Below are 16,323 nucleotides of genomic sequence, written 5' to 3' on the forward strand. Positions count from 1 at the left end.
GTCGGTCAGTGGACGGTGGACTACTGGTCACCTTGAGAGATGTTAAATCAAATCTTTATTTATTAGCGTCAAACAGCAGATGTCTGGTGTGACACATCACAGCGGCAGGTGACGTCATTCATGAGTATGAGTGCCAGAAGGACAGTCAGACCAGACTGTTTACAGCGCCAACTAGAGTCACACAGAATAGTAACAGTGATATCTGTGTTGTGAATCGTACAAGTATTAATAAAGTTGAACTAGTGATTATGTCTCCCTCTGGTCGTGTGTAGTCTGTTTCTCATGGACAGAACTTGGAAGTAGATATTAGTCCAACCGATGTTGTGTGTGGCTCCCTCTGTAACATCTTTGTAACTGATGCCAACAAACGACAGATCCATTTTCTGAGTCCTAACGTTGAGTTCCTGAAGTTTTTTTTTTGACAGCTAATGAAGTGAACCATCCAATCAGATTATCACTATACAAATCTACATTGTGGGTGGGATACGATGAAGGACTTCTCAAAGTGTTTCAGTACAAATAGCAAAATATATGACATGCATAAATATTATCAAATTCATCATTATGACATGCATCCGCTTTATGAAACATGTAAGATCTTTATAAAAAAAATCTCAAAATGGAGCTTAATTTCTTATGGTAATGCATAATGAAATTTATATCTTTTGTTTCCAAAATCAATAAATCACAACATTCACCGATTTATTACATGTAACTGTGAATTAATATTTCTATATCATATACATACAGTGATTTTTTCCCTATGTTATACAAGACAAGGCCATTTTAACCTTCAATTTAATCAAGCACCATTTTGCCTGAATTTTAAGTTTCCTATATGTACTAGTAATTCTATCAGCAATATATGTTTCTAAACAAAATACAGTAAAACTCGGGTATAACGAAGTCACTGGGGCCTGTGAAATTACTTCGCTATATCCGTAAATCGTTATAACCGTATAAGAAAGTCACTAAATTTATATATCTGGAGATCCAAGATGAATTCGCTGTATCCGTAAATTTGCAATATCCGTGTTCACACTAAACGAGTTTTGCTGTACACTTATGGCATATACAATGTGCTTATCTGACGCTGTGTAATCAAGGTACTAAAACATAATTCAGTTTCTTGTTTCTCGTCAGAGAATTTACCTTTATTTGCTTTGGTCCGATTTAAAATATGAAAATATGAGCTCTCATAGATGTGTATCACTCATTTAATGGAAACTAGGTTTGCGATCAAAAAATGCATGCACTTGGTGTTGAAAATTATGATAATAAATATTTAAAATGAATATCAAAATACCAATGCTTCTTTTAAGATGATAATGAAATGTAAGAGAATTAAATTCATACCAATTTACTTTGCATTTAAATTCTATGGGAGGTTTTAAAAGTCTCTAACAATGTTAAACTCCTTTAATAATATATTATCGTTTAACTGAAAAATGATGACAATAACAATGAATGAAATACGTAATATAATATACAAAACAATTATATGGAACACCAATCCAAAAATAGCTGTTGATATTAGTCAATACTTTGTAGCTTATACATTATCATCATCATTCCATCTCAGAACTCAACGGGGTTTTTTTTTAATCCTCTAATCATATTACAAATTTTAAAGAATTCTTGCTTCACTTTCCTATTGAGTCAGTATTCTATCCATTCTTTTAACACATATTTATTCCTCATTTTTCCTCCATCACATTATTACTTTCACTTTCAGATCAGCTGTCATTTTCACAATTTCGCTCCTTCACGTCGATGCTGAACTTGTATTCATGGTCACACCCCATGTACATAAAGAAGATGGTGTAGTTATAGTGACCAGGGGAAGGGGCCACAAAGTCCAGTGTGACCTTGGCCTTCTGCTGCAAGGTCAGTTAGATTTGTGGTATCCAATCACTTATAATCCACCAGCCCTCCTCTCGTTTATGATGAAAAAAAAGAAATACTAGTATGATTTGGTATCTCCAAGTCCGTCATAAAAGAAAGGATTTCAGACAGCAATTGTATTACATATGAAACGGTATATGAAAACAAGTACTTTCAAAATCCACCAGGGCAAATAATGGTGCCACCACTGGTCCTACTAATTCATCAAAAGCACTTGGAGGAACACTTGCAAATGCCTAAATAGATTGGGTTGTTTCCTCTCTTGTCTTCAAATAAGTTGAAAATTTATATTGAAAAAATTTCTCTGATTTGTTTTTATAATGTTTAAGATTTTATATTGTAATGTGCTAGTAATGACAAAAATGGGGTGATTGTAAACCGCTAAAACTTTTATGGTACAGAAAGAACAAAATTTCATTCCACTTACAATGTATACGTGAATGTTTGTATTTCCTGTTAAGAATATATGTTTATGATGTAATTATAATTTAGATTTTCATCTAATTTTTTAATTTAATTCTGCAAACATGTATGGCAAGTGGAGCAAAAGTATCCTTGAATGTAATTTTAAATGTATTTTAATGAATATGAACGGGTAATCTATACCCGATAGTTCCGATTTTCTTGCTATCTGGTATTTAAATTGTTCCGTTTTTCTATTTTGAGCTCCTTTAATAATTTATCGCTTACTTTTTCACCAGTCATGTGTGAGGAGCACTGTTTCTTTGGGTTTAAAATTTTGATTTAAAAAACCGTTACTTACAAAGAACGAAATACTGTATACAGGGAAATTTTCACCCCTGTTTTATTTTCGCCCCTTTCCCCCTTACTTCAATTGGGCGAATTTAAAACGGGGCGAATTCAAAGAATATAGTATAATTTCTTAAACAAAATTATGTCTGGGCGAATAAAAAGCGGTGCTAAATTGTTTGCAAGTAACAAAGGGCGAAATTAACACGGGGCGAAAATAACCCTGTATACAGTATCAACTAGACAGCTACGTCAATCAAGTTCACCAATTATTTGTATGGGATTTTATTTTAAAAACTATCTTCGCGGTTCGTCTACATGTTTGTCAAGGTTTCCGCTTTATCTCAGACAAACAAGGCTGAAAAGAATATCTTTTGAGTTCATTTCTATTATCGTCCTTCATCTCCATCACATCAAAGATGATCTCTTCTTAAAAAAAAACAAAACTCCTGATTAATAATAAAAGGAAATGAATTGTTTACATTTTTCTCTTTCACCTTCAAAGTAGTTGAAAATTTATCAAAAATATTTTTCTCTTATCCGAGCTACTTTTATAATGTTTACAGGTACGAGATAAAATGAAGGGGATGTGTCGGGGGAATTTGTATGTTCATTTTCTTCTTATTTTTTTTTTTTTAGAATATGTTATTTTTATTTTTCTTTGTTAGAAAATACAGGTTGGGTGTCCTTCCATCTTTTAATTCAAATTTTGACTTTGGAAGTTTTATATCTTGGCGAAACTTTGATGATACAGAAGAACAAAACTTCATTCCAATTAACAATGTATATTTTTAATGTCTGTTTATTAAAAGTCATATATATTTTTGTAATTTATGTATCTGTTTGTTTGTTTAAGGTCCGTCTAATGAATTTTTCACTCAAATGGAGACTGCATCCGTTTTCGGTCAATAGATGCAAAATTTCCTTTATTCAGTATTTCTGGCCATTGAGCAGTGAGGGATCCTTTTCTTGTCAGCACTTACTGCCACACTAGACCTCGGCTTATACGGTCTTATCCAAAGGTGCGGTCTCCACGTCCCACAGTGGGATTCAAACCGGCGACGTAAGGATCAACTCCTTACTTACCGACTCTACAGCAGACGTTCTAACCACTGCGCCACGCGGGCAACTTCTTTTATGTGATTATACAATGTACGATAGATGCAAACATTTTCCGTGTTCAACAAAAATATCTTTGACCATGCAAACGATACGCTTTGGTTTCTCTTTTCTTTCTTCAAATTTATGTTCACTGGTATTTAAGGTCAGACGAGACGCTCCTCAAAATCTGTTTTGTATACTAGTATCCTCGTAATGTATGAAAAATATTCAAAATTTTCATAACATTCTTATTTCTAAACCAGTTTCTAAACGTTTTTTAAAAAGCCAAATATTTGAAATTGGAAAAATATTTTTCTTCCCCAAAGGATTATATAAGAAAAACTACCCCTGGTATCTTGCAGAAATGCCTGGAAAGCTTAAGGTACCTCATTTTTTGTGACTTAACATGTTTAAGTAGCAATACTTCAATGACAAACTCTAAGCAAAAATTATCTATTATTAAGGAACGTCTCGTCTGTCCTAAATTGCCCTTTTATTTTTAGCTTCCTTAACCTTTTTCATCAGTCATGCGTGTAGCGAAGTGTTCCTTTGGATTTCAAAATATGAACAGCATTCATCATGAAGAATAAGATTCAAAACTAGCGATCGAGTAATATCAAACAAAATCACTAATTTTTTTAATACAATTTTTAATTTCAAAATTTTCAGCGCTGAAGGTCTACAATTTGATCAAGATTTACTCTTTACTAAAGAAACATTTCTGAAAACTCCTTAACATGTTTGAGTTCTTATGCTTCATGCATGTCTCTGATCATGTTAATTAAGGTCTTCTACTTTGTTCTTATTACCTTCATTTCATTTCCATCCAGTCTCCATACTTGCAAAACTATATCTTTAACATTACTATGCGTAAACATTTTATTTTTTTAATTTCAAAAATTGCTACAGAAAATGGGCGTGAGCTGGGTCTTTATAAAAGGGGTTAAATTAAAAAGATAAAAATCAGTCAGTTAAAATACATTGTAATATTCGCTCCGTAGCTGAGCAATTTCACACCATGTTGAACTCGCCTAGAAACAGTGTTATTTATTAACATATAGATAAAAATCGCCGAACTGGGTTCATTTTTTAAGGACAATCAAGTGCAAAAAGGGTAAAAAGAAAAAAATGTTACTAATTTTCTTGTATAGAGAGACTATTCTCATATTAGTGTTATTAATATGGAATATTGGCTGTTTAGTCCCAAACTTGCCATCTACATGAGGGATGATTCTAGGGGTACGTGTTCATTTATCTGTAGAGGTCAAAGTTGTTTGAGTGCTTTAGAGTTTACGATGATCAGAGAAGCATCCCTATTATATTTTTTCAAAATAACTGACGAGGTGCATTATGGGGTACAGAGGGAAATATTTTAAAATTCTATTTTTCTCTATCTACATTTTAAAATAATGATAATGACCAACATGACATTTTATATTACAGTGTATTTGAGTAATTTATTTCTCACCATTTTAAAAAAAATTGTACTTCAAAAACATAATTTTCTCTTTTTCTACTTAGAATGATTATCAAATATTTAGTTACATTTTATTACATACTAGTATATAGATAGAAGTGTCGTATTGGAGAAATTTAAAGTCTGTCTTTAAAATCCTCAAATCCATTAAAGTGTTCCTTATGCATGGTTATCTAACATGCGCACTAAAATCTAGGGCACAGGTAGGCAACACCGACAAACATGGCTAAAATTGAAAAAGAATATTCACTGGGTTCTCCTCTAAAGCATAATGAAACGTGTAAATCCCATGGATTACCTATTGATATGATATGTGAGGAATGTGATGAATTTATTTGTGCCAAGTGTGCTAAAACAGATCATAGAGATCATGAATGGAAAACTCTGACCACAGCAGCCACCCAAAGGAGGAGAAGTCTACTTTCATTTCTGAAGAAGATCGAGGAAAAGGATCTGCCTGGGATTGCAGAGAAGATGGAGAAGGTGTCTAAACAAAACATAGAAAATAAAAACCTATGTGACTCCGAGATTAAAAAGCTACAGCAGCATTGTGAAGAGATAATGACCAGGCTGACAGAAATCAGAAAATGTCATGAACAAACAATAAGAGACAATTTAATTAAAAAGAATGATCAACTGAAGGATCTGATAACTAAGTTAGAGAGGAAGCAAAAAGGAATTGTTGACACAGTGGAATTCATGGAGGTGAACAGCAGCACCATGTCAGATTACAGCTTGATTGACAACCACAGAGAACTGAGGAAAATGATGTCTGAATTTGAGGTCCATACCACAAACTGTAAACTATCAGTCAGGTTCACAAGAGGTGTGATTAATGACGAATTTCTTAATTCTGTGGTTGGAAAAGCTTGGGATTTAGATGATATTCGTGTGACTTTGAAAAACTCATTTCAATATGGTGATAAGGCAATATATGCTTTGGAGACGTTCAGTGAAGATCTATGCTACATAAATGGATATGAATCTGAGTATATAGAAAAAGTAAACATGGAAGACATAAAAGAGCATAGATTTAGTATTTTCACAAATGACATGTGTGTGACTGATAACTGTGATGTTTATTTTACTGACTTAAGTAATAAGTCCATCAGTTGTCTGTCACCATCAGGATCTGTGTCTACTGTCATTAATGCAGATCCACTGTTCCCAATAGGAATCTGTCAGTCTGTGGATGGTGGACTTCTGGTATACTTGGCAGACAAAGAATCAAATCCTGACAAATTAGAGTCACACAGCAGACGTCTGGTGAGACACATCACAGTGACAGGTGAAGTCATCCATGAGTATGAGTACCAGGAGGACAGTCAGACCAGACTGTTTACATTCCCTGATAGAATCAAACAGAACAGTAACAGAGATATCTGTGTTGTGAACGATACAAGTGATAAAACAGGTGAACTGGTGATTATGTCTCCCTCTGGTCATATAAAGTTTGTCAACCTCGGACAGAACCTGACAGAGGACTTTAATCTAAATGATGTAGTGTGTGACTCCCTCTGTAACATTCTTGTTACTGACATTGACAACAAACAGATCCATCTGCTGAGTCCTGACGGGGAGTTCCTAAAGTTTTTACTAACAGACAAAGAAGTGTACCATCCATACAGATTATCACTCTACAAGTCTACGCTGTGGGTGGGATACTATGAGGGACTTGTCAAAGTGTTTCAGTACACAATGTAGAATTAATGTGATAATAGAGATTGTTCTATCTGACGTATCCGTATCCGTATACGTATCCGTATCCGTATCGAGATATGAAAGGCATCTCGATCCCGATGTTTCAACCATTTAATACAATTTCCGTTTCTGTTTGTGGTTAAATAAGCCACAGTCATGCATCGGAAAATAGCAAATGGCAATTTTTCCATTAAAAATACTAAACTGCTGTAAACCTCTATCATTTCGTAGAAAAATATTATTAAAAAAAAGAAAATGAATAAATAAATTCAAGTATAAAATATTTCATTTTAACTATTTTGTTTTAAAATTAAATTCATTTTGTTTCAAAATATTTGTAGGAAATCTCCTTTCTCTTTTTCAGGATATTCTGAATTTGTCATATACCTTTACGCGGTATAACGGTATACCCCCCCCCCCTCACACACACTGAAATACAAAATACGTTATCATCAACGCGATTGATAAAACACTGTAGCCGTTTTTAAAGAGACTATTCAAACTGATTTCATAATTCGCTTCAGGACCGTTACAAGTATTGAGTATATGCATTGAAGAGCCTGTCCAACTCCCTCGTTTCACCTCCCCTCACATTTAGCAAATTGAAAGTAGGGAGGGAGGGGGCTAATTGAAAGAGAAAAATATAAGTCCTGAAAAACCCTGACATGCAAAAAAAAAGGACGTAAACACTATTTTGTGTGTGTGTGGGCGGGAGAGGGGGTCGAACTCTTTTTTTACTACCACTTACTATTCTTTGACTGCAATACAACATGCCTTTTGAAAGTGGAAAGGGAGCTTATCCTACGCCCCCAGCCCCCCCCCCCCCCCCAGTGCCGGCGTCTGTGCCTCACAATGTGCACACACGACATTTGATAAAATCTTTTGACTATCATTCATTAATCATTTGTGATTCGATATAAAAACTATTTCGTAATTTCGGAATAGGGTATTCAAAAAATATAATCTCAAATCTTTTTTTTTATGCTAAGATCAAAATTAATATGGCTCAGAATTTTCAAAATAATACATCTTATTTTGCTAAGTCTACTTGTCCATCGTACTAATTTTCTTCTCTTTTTTATCCGACTTTCTTTTTTATTTATATGTATAATTTGGCCGAGATCGAGATCATTGTGCACAGTGAAGAGAAGGAACTGCTTCAATGTAGCAAAGAAAAAAATCACGCATTAAAAGAAAAATTACAGTGATGAAATACATATATCAAAGTTTTTCAGAGCTTGCTTTGTTTACTATAAACTCGATCATGTAACTTTCATAAAAAGAAGTTAATATGCAAATAGAATAGTTTAAGAAAGGAAGATACATATCGTAACCAAACATTTAATTTTCTCCCCCTTCATCGACAAGTGTTAATATACTGCGTTTAATCGCAACACTGTCGGAAATTGTACATAATCAATTCTCAAGCTCCTTGAAACCCTGGATACGCATAGGCGTCAGAATCGGGGGGGGGGGGGGGGGGGCTTAAGCCCCCCTCCCCCCATTTCTTGCAAAGATAGACATTAGACACAATATATGCATTTAAAAGTGGGGTTTACTTTTTTTGTTGGTTTACCCCCCCCCTTTCAATTAACCCCCCCCCCCCCTTTTTGCCTGCGCCGCCCATGATACGGCTATCGACCTACAATTTAGGGAGTGTATTTAAACCGCCCCAGAATTACCAGCTATCCAATTTTTTTCTGGAGAACTATTACCATCAATACGTTATAATTAATGGCATAGAAGATGATAAAATAAGAAAAAGAGGATTGAAGTTTTCAGTAAATCCCCCATACACATATTGTTTTGCAATATGGTGAAATCTTTCCCAGTTAATGTACAATTACATGTTTTTACAATTAATTTACAAGTTTGAGATAAAGAGGTTTAACTGTATATTATAATTATATATTTTTGGGGATATGTCGTGTAAAATTCTTGTAAATATTAATGTTAATTTTAGAATGAAGAATGAATACCCTAAGAGAGAGAGAGAGAGAGAGATTTTCGAATAATTTTCTACATATTGAAATAATTCAAATCATGCTTGTTTTTCTAATTTTATTTTTAAACTTTTACCCCCTCCCCTTCTCCCCCCAAAACATGATGCATAAGGCGTGTACAGCAACTGATATGTTTTTTATTAAAAAAAAACACACTACATATCATTTTTTAGTGAATGAGGTTAAAAATCAAACATGAAACGATGGAAATGTAACCAGATTGTTTAGACATCGGGATCGAGATGCCTTTCATATCTCGATACGGATACGGATACGTATACGATACGGATACGTCAGATAGAACAATCTCTAATTGCATGATCATTGATTCAATTCATTAACATGACATTACACAGTAAAAAAAGTATCATGAAATATATTCTTCGTCAAAAATCATCAAAATGTAAATAAATTGATACATGTATATACAGAGTCTGCATATTTTATTATCCATCAAAATTTAAAAATTCTAAGATTTATTATTTGTGTATGTGTTAAAATAAATGAGGTTTATGTAATATACGATTTCTTTATCAATTGTATATATATTTAATCACTGATCACATAATTATGAAATTTACAGTTGTTGTTTCCTTCAAAGAAATGCAATCATATATTAAAATATAATTTTCTTAACAATCCACCTAACAAAGGAACAAATGATTTTATTTTGAATCTTGATTAAAACATTATCTAATAAGTATACAGTTTAAATTCAATAATTATGCAGAATACATCCAAACAGTGTGCATCGAACTATGTTTTTAAAAATTCAAAAATAATTAATCATTCAGAAGTTTGCAGCATGTATATATATTAAAACATTTGAGAATGTGAATCTTCTATCTCTTTTGGTATGTTTAACAGGTCTACGTGGTCTCCGATAGTTTTTAAAACGTGATTATCCTTTTATTGGGCAATTTTCCATTTACTTTCAAAAAGTTACAGACAACTTATGTAGTTTTATTTCAAATTTGCATGTGTAAATTCTCATTTCTTGTCCAAGAAATAACCATGTCAGGCTTTGCTTCAATTTAAAACATGAGAAAATTCAAGCTCATATTGATTATATCACTCTTTTATTAGAATCTGAGATAATGATCAAATGACAAGATGCATGTACTCTTTAAACTTTGTTTTTGAAATAATGAGAGACATGTTAAATATGATAAACTGTCAAAATACCATTGCTTCTTTTGTGAAAATAATAATGATTTTTTTTTAAAAAAATCATACCCATTTACTATACATGGTCATTCTAATGGGAGGTTTTAAAAGTCTCTAACAAATGTTAAAAATATTTTGACTTTCACTGACAATGGTGAAAATGACTGTCAAAGAAATACATAATATACAAAACCAAAACATATAGACAACGTTCAAAAACAAGTTTTTAATTTTAGCTAGTCTCATGTAGCTAACAGATCTGAAATCACCATCATGATTTTCCATCACAAGACTCTATTTCTATACAATCCTCTTAATCATTTTATTACTTTTAAAGAATCATTGCTTCACTTTTCTATTTTGTACTATGGTTTTTATGTGTATTTATTTCTCATTTTTCCTCCATCACATCATTATTTTTTCTTTCCAATCACCTGATATAATCACTGTCACTTTCACTTTCACTATCTCCTTCTTTCACATCAATACTGAACTTGTATTCCTGGTCACACCCTATGTAAGCGTCACTTATAAAGAAGATGGTGTAGTTATAGTGACCAGGGGAAGGCGCCACAAAGTCCAGTTTGACCTTGGCCTTCTATTGCAAGGTCAATCTTCTGATGGACAGTTGGGAGTTAGATTTGTTCTTTCCAATCAGTACCCACTAACCCTCCTCTCGTTTCTGATAAGAGAAAACAAATACTAGTAAGAATAAATTTTGGAATTTCAAAGTATATAAAAAATATAGAATTCTTCAGGCAACTAGTTTATCATGTTATGATTGAATAAACAGTTGTTTTTTTTTTTAATTCTAGAATTGGATTTTGCAATGTATGAAAACGTGTGCTTTCAACTACTCACCTGAGGAAAGAATGGGGCCACCACTGGTCCCACTAATTCATCTTCTCTCTCTAGTGACACCAGTAAATTGACTGGGGAACCACTGAAAATAGATAGATAATGGTTAATCATATCGTCAATCTCCTTAGACATGCTGGTGTAAAACATGATAAAAATGTTCAAATACTCATCAAAATAGCAGTCGTTTTTCTCTTCTGTTAGTGCATGCATTGTGTTCAGCTTGTAACAAGTTGTACATGTATAGAGTGTACTCCTTTACTTGGTAAAATGAACTTGATTGTTCAGATTTTCTTCTCTCACCTTCAAGCAAGTTGGGGGTTTTTATTATGTCTTCTCTGAATTACATTTATAATGTTCAATATTACAATTTAGTGTGCTAGGGAACACAAAAATTGAAATTGGTGAAGGATATGGAGATAACGAACATGATTCAATATCAAAGTCCATAAAAACAATACAAAATAGGAGCAGAGCAAACACAGACCTCCAAAACACCAGAGATGGAATCAGGTGCCATGGAGGTGTGAGCAAAATCAAAAAAGTTTAAAGAGGGACAGGAGACGTAATCTCAATAATTATATAGTAGATTTTCACCATTTTCTGATATTTCTTTATAAGCTCAGGGGCAACGTACGTGAGGAAGCTGTTTCAGGGGAATGTATATACTTGTCTTTTTTATTTAAGATATAGATTTGATAATTTTTATAGAATTTCTTTTCGTTCAAAAATAAAATTCTGTTTATCTTTCAATCCCCCGCCGAAATATGGCTGAAATATTGCTGACTCGGCGTTAAACAATATAAAATCAATCAATCAATCTTTCAATCCAAACCTGAACCTTTAAAATTAAAAGTTTTGATTCTTGTTTTAACTTTGATGAAACAAAAAGAACAAAACTTCATTCCAATTAGCAATGTCTACTTGAATGGTTGTGTTTATAATGATATCATAATTTAAAGCGATGTTCTGCATATATATTGTACGCCATGTACGACTAAATATCCTTAACCGTACGTGTCATGTATCGATGCCGGTTAGTTCCTCTTTTCCTTCTTCAAATTCGTGTTTGCTTTCTGACATTTAAATTACTGTTTTCTATTTCGAGTTCCTTAAATAATAGTTCGCTCGATCGGTACTATAATTTCATCAGTTAAATCTGAGGTGTACTGTTCCTTTAAATTTTATGTTAAAACCATTTACAGAATGAGATTCAAAATATATAGACCTATATCAAAGAAGTTTACCAATTACTTTGTCCGTCATTTTATTTTCTAATCTTTCAGCGCTGTAAGCCTTAAATTGGTCTCAAGATTCCCTCTATCCCAAAGAAACATTTTTGGAGACTCTCATATGTTTATTTTAGTTAAAAAGCTTCATGTTTCTCATACAACAGCAAAATATTAATACTACGGTTGGGCTGCAAATCGTTTTCTCATCGTTTAAAATAAAACTTAACATATATACATGTAGTTAATCAGAGATTATGGAGCTACCTCAACAAATGCTGCCTTTAAGTAATGCAGTCACACAATTAACCAATATTCTAAGTGTACATCCAAAAATGCAAAATTTATAGACTTTTGATCTGAAAAGGTTTTCTATTACTTTGGAATAGACCTATCCAAAAACTTCACATTCATCAAGAAAATGTAACTCAAATCCAGCATCTGAAGCAAGTTTGAGAGCATTCATCCTTTGATACATCATTTGTGCAAGTTTGGTTAATATAGGCCTTGTACATTCTTGATGACAGACCTGCACCCATAACTTTTACCTGGTTTATTATCTGGAAAATGTATGTTGAATTCAGCATCCGGAGCAAGTCCATTAGTAAGCATCCTTAGATGTATCATCCATGCAAGTTTGGTCATCATAGGGCCCATAGTAGTGTACTTGGTGTGTTCTTTGGTGTACTTAATAGTGTGAAAAGTCTTGTTAGCAATTGTTTTCATTGGAAAAAGGGGGTATGCTTCTCTGTACAACCTATTCACAATGGTGTTACGGATTCTAAGTATCTAGATACTTTGATGATACATGGGCATTTTGCCTGGTCTTTTACAAAGTACACGTAGAAGGTGCAAAAATACAAAGATTTAGTGTCTCCTCTACTAATGACATGTGTGTGACTGATAACAGTGATGTTTATTTTACTGACTTTATTAACAAGTAAAAGACCAGGCAAAATGCCTATGTATCATCAAAGGTCTAAGATACTTAGAATCTGTTACACCATTGTGAATAGGTTGTACAGAGAAGCATACCCCCTTTTTCCAATGAAAACAATTGCTTACAAGACTTTTCACACTATTTAAGAAGTGACTTTCTAGTCATATTCGAAAAAATTGAACAAAGAAACAATCTTTTTATGAAATTTTCTACTTAAAATGACATGTTTTAGTATACACCTGTACATTTCATTGCATAAACAGGTGTCATATTGAATAAATTTAAAGTACCTGTTTAAATCCTTATATGCATCCGTGCATGTGCCTTATGGTTATCTAACATGCGCACTGTAATCTAGGACACTGGTAGTCAATACCCGACAAACATGGCTGCAAATGAAAAAGAATATCCACTGGGGTCTCCTATAGGGCATATTGAAATGTGTGAATCCCATGAATTACCCATTGATATTATATGTGAGGACTGTGATGAATTTATTTGTGGTAAATGTGCCAAAACAGATCATAAAGATCATAACTGGAAAACTCTAACCATGGCAGCCACTGAAAGGAAGAGAGGTCTGATTAAATTTCTGAAGAAGATCAAGGAAGAGGATCTACCTGGAATTGATTTGAAGAAAGAGAAAATTTCAAAGCAGATCACTGAAAATAAAGAACTGTGTGATTCCGAGGTTAAAGAGCTACAGAAGCATTGTAATGAGATAATAACCAGGCTAACAGAAATCAAAACACGCCATGAAAAAACGCTGAGAGACGATTTAGTTAAAAAGAATGATCAGTTGAATCTTGTGAAATCTGAGTTAGACAAGAAGAAGAGAAGAATTGTTGACACATTAAAATTCATGGAGGAGAACAACAGCACCATGTCTGATTACAGCTTGATTGACAACCACAGAGAACTGACAAAAATGTTGTATGAATTGGAGGTTCAAATAACGAATGGTGAACATTCAGTGAGGTTCATTAGAGGTAAAATCAATGATGACTTACTTAATTCTGTGGTTGGAAAAACTTTAGATTTAGATGATATTGGTGTGACCATAAAAAACTCATTTCAATATGGTGATAAAGGAATATGTGCTCTTGAGACATTCAGTGAAGATCAATGTTACATTAATGAATACCTATCTAAATATGTAGAAAAAGTCAATCAGCAAGGCATAAGAAAACATAAGTTTAATATTCTTCCTAATGACATGTGTGTGACTGTTACTGGTGATGTTTATTTCACTGACGTCAGAAACAAGTCCATCAGCTGTCTATCACCATCAGGATCTGTCACTACAGTCATCAGTGCAGATCCACTGCTACCAGAAGGAATATGTCAGTCAGTGGACGGTGGACTACTGGTCACCTTGAGAGACACAAAATCAGATCCTCACAAATTAGAGTCACACAGCAGACGTCTGGTGAGACACATGACATTGACTGGTGATGTCATCCGTGAGTATGAGTACCAGGAGGACGGTCAGACCAGACTGTTTACATTACCATACAGAGTCACACAGAACAGTAACAGTGATATCTGTGTTGCGAACAGTACTAGTGAAACTACAGGTGAACTAGTGATTTTGTCTCCCTCTGGTTGTACGAAGTCTGTCTACCGTGGACAGAGCCTGACAAAGAACTTTAATCCAACTGATGTAGTGTGTGACTCCCTCTGTAACATCCTTGTTGCTGACTGTAACAACAAACAGATCCATCTACTGAGTCCTGGCGGGGAGTTCCTGAAGTTCTTACTGACAGACAATGAAGTGGATAGTCCATACTCTCTGTCTCTATACAAGTCTAGACTGTGGGTGGGATACTGGGAAGGAAATGTCAAAGTGTTTCAGTACAAATGGCAAATTGTATGAAGTGCAAAATATTATCAAATTTATCAAATGAATATGAAATATTATTGCTTTATGAAATACATATATGTTCTTCATGAAGAATTATCAAAATATAGTTTCCTATATATATATATATATATATATATATATATATATATATATATATATATATATATATATATATATATATATATATATATATATATATAAAAATTAGATTCATAACATTCACAGATTCATTAACTGTGAATTTACATTTCTACATCATTAACATACAATGATGCTTTCCCTCAGTTGAACAAGCCAAGGTTATTGTGACCTTCACCTTCTGCTGCAAGGTCAATCAGATCAAGATAGATTTTTTTTGCATTCATAGACCAAAAGAACAAATTATGTATATCATGATTAAAACATTACCTAAACAGATTAATTTATTACTTCATACAGAATGCATTACAACTGTATATAACGACTTGCTACATATTTCAGAATTTATTCCCTTAACACAGACATCCAAGATTCTCCAAATGAAACAAATTAAAGTAATTATTATCATGATTATGATGCCTGCATTTTAAGTTTTCCCATATATTACTATTACCTGTATGTTCCTATTAACTTAAATTATCCCCTCTATAGCATGTTAATTATTGAAGTTTTATTTTTGGTTGTAAGCCCAGGAGAATATTTCATTGACTATTACTTTGATTTCAACAATTTCATTATCATCATATCACACTTGTATCTTATTGTGCTTGAATTTTTCTTCAGGGAAGTTATTGTTTGTAAACAATATACACTTTTGGCAAATGCATATTTTCATGTAACTTTGTGTTATCATGTGAATAAAATTGTAATCAAACTCCTCATTTTTTTGTCAATGAATTTACCCTCAGGTAATTTCCTTTGGTTCCATGTAAAACATGAAAATATAAGCCTTCATAGATTTGTATCACTCATTTAAACACCCAATTTTATGTTAACGCCCCCCAAATCTACCTAATTCAAGATCAATAATTTACCGCCTGTCAATCATTAAAAAAACAATAGCTTCTGATTTGATTAACAGGCCAGCTACCCGTGCTACCTGATAGTCTGAGTTTGTGTCCTTTGAAAACGATTGCCTGATCACGCGTCAAACACTTTCATGTAGCCGCCTTGTGGGGGTTAAAAAAAGAATCTTGGTAAAAGGTTATTTTAAAAACAATTGAGAGTAGATAATTAAACATGACTTCATAAAATATTTGCTTTTAATCTCAACAGCTATATTGTATTTTAGGCGATATGTCGTCCAAGATATCTGCTGTAGAATTTAGACCAGTCCGTACACAGAAACG

At 33.3% G+C, this 16,323-nt stretch overlaps 2 protein-coding genes across 2 annotated transcripts; both read left to right on the forward strand.

Annotated features, from left to right (window-relative positions):
- Positions 1-5,455: 5,455 nt before the first annotated feature.
- On the forward strand, positions 5,456-6,937 carry LOC134237217 (uncharacterized). Its single transcript, XM_062719321.1, has one exon. The coding sequence runs from the start codon at positions 5,456-5,458 to the stop codon at positions 6,935-6,937; it is 1,482 nt and encodes a 493-aa protein (XP_062575305.1).
- A 6,579-nt stretch (positions 6,938-13,516) lies between these two features.
- LOC134237218 (uncharacterized) lies at positions 13,517-15,007 on the forward strand. Its single transcript, XM_062719322.1, has one exon. The coding sequence runs from the start codon at positions 13,517-13,519 to the stop codon at positions 15,005-15,007; it is 1,491 nt and encodes a 496-aa protein (XP_062575306.1).
- The last annotated feature ends 1,316 nt before the right edge of the window (positions 15,008-16,323 follow it).

The sequence above is a fragment of the Saccostrea cucullata genome, unplaced genomic scaffold (assembly GCF_032062105.1).
Source record: "Saccostrea cucullata isolate Sc308-1 unplaced genomic scaffold, CSIRO_AGI_Scuc_v1 ctg1558, whole genome shotgun sequence".
In the NCBI taxonomy this organism is placed as follows: Eukaryota; Metazoa; Mollusca; class Bivalvia; order Ostreida; family Ostreidae; genus Saccostrea; species Saccostrea cuccullata.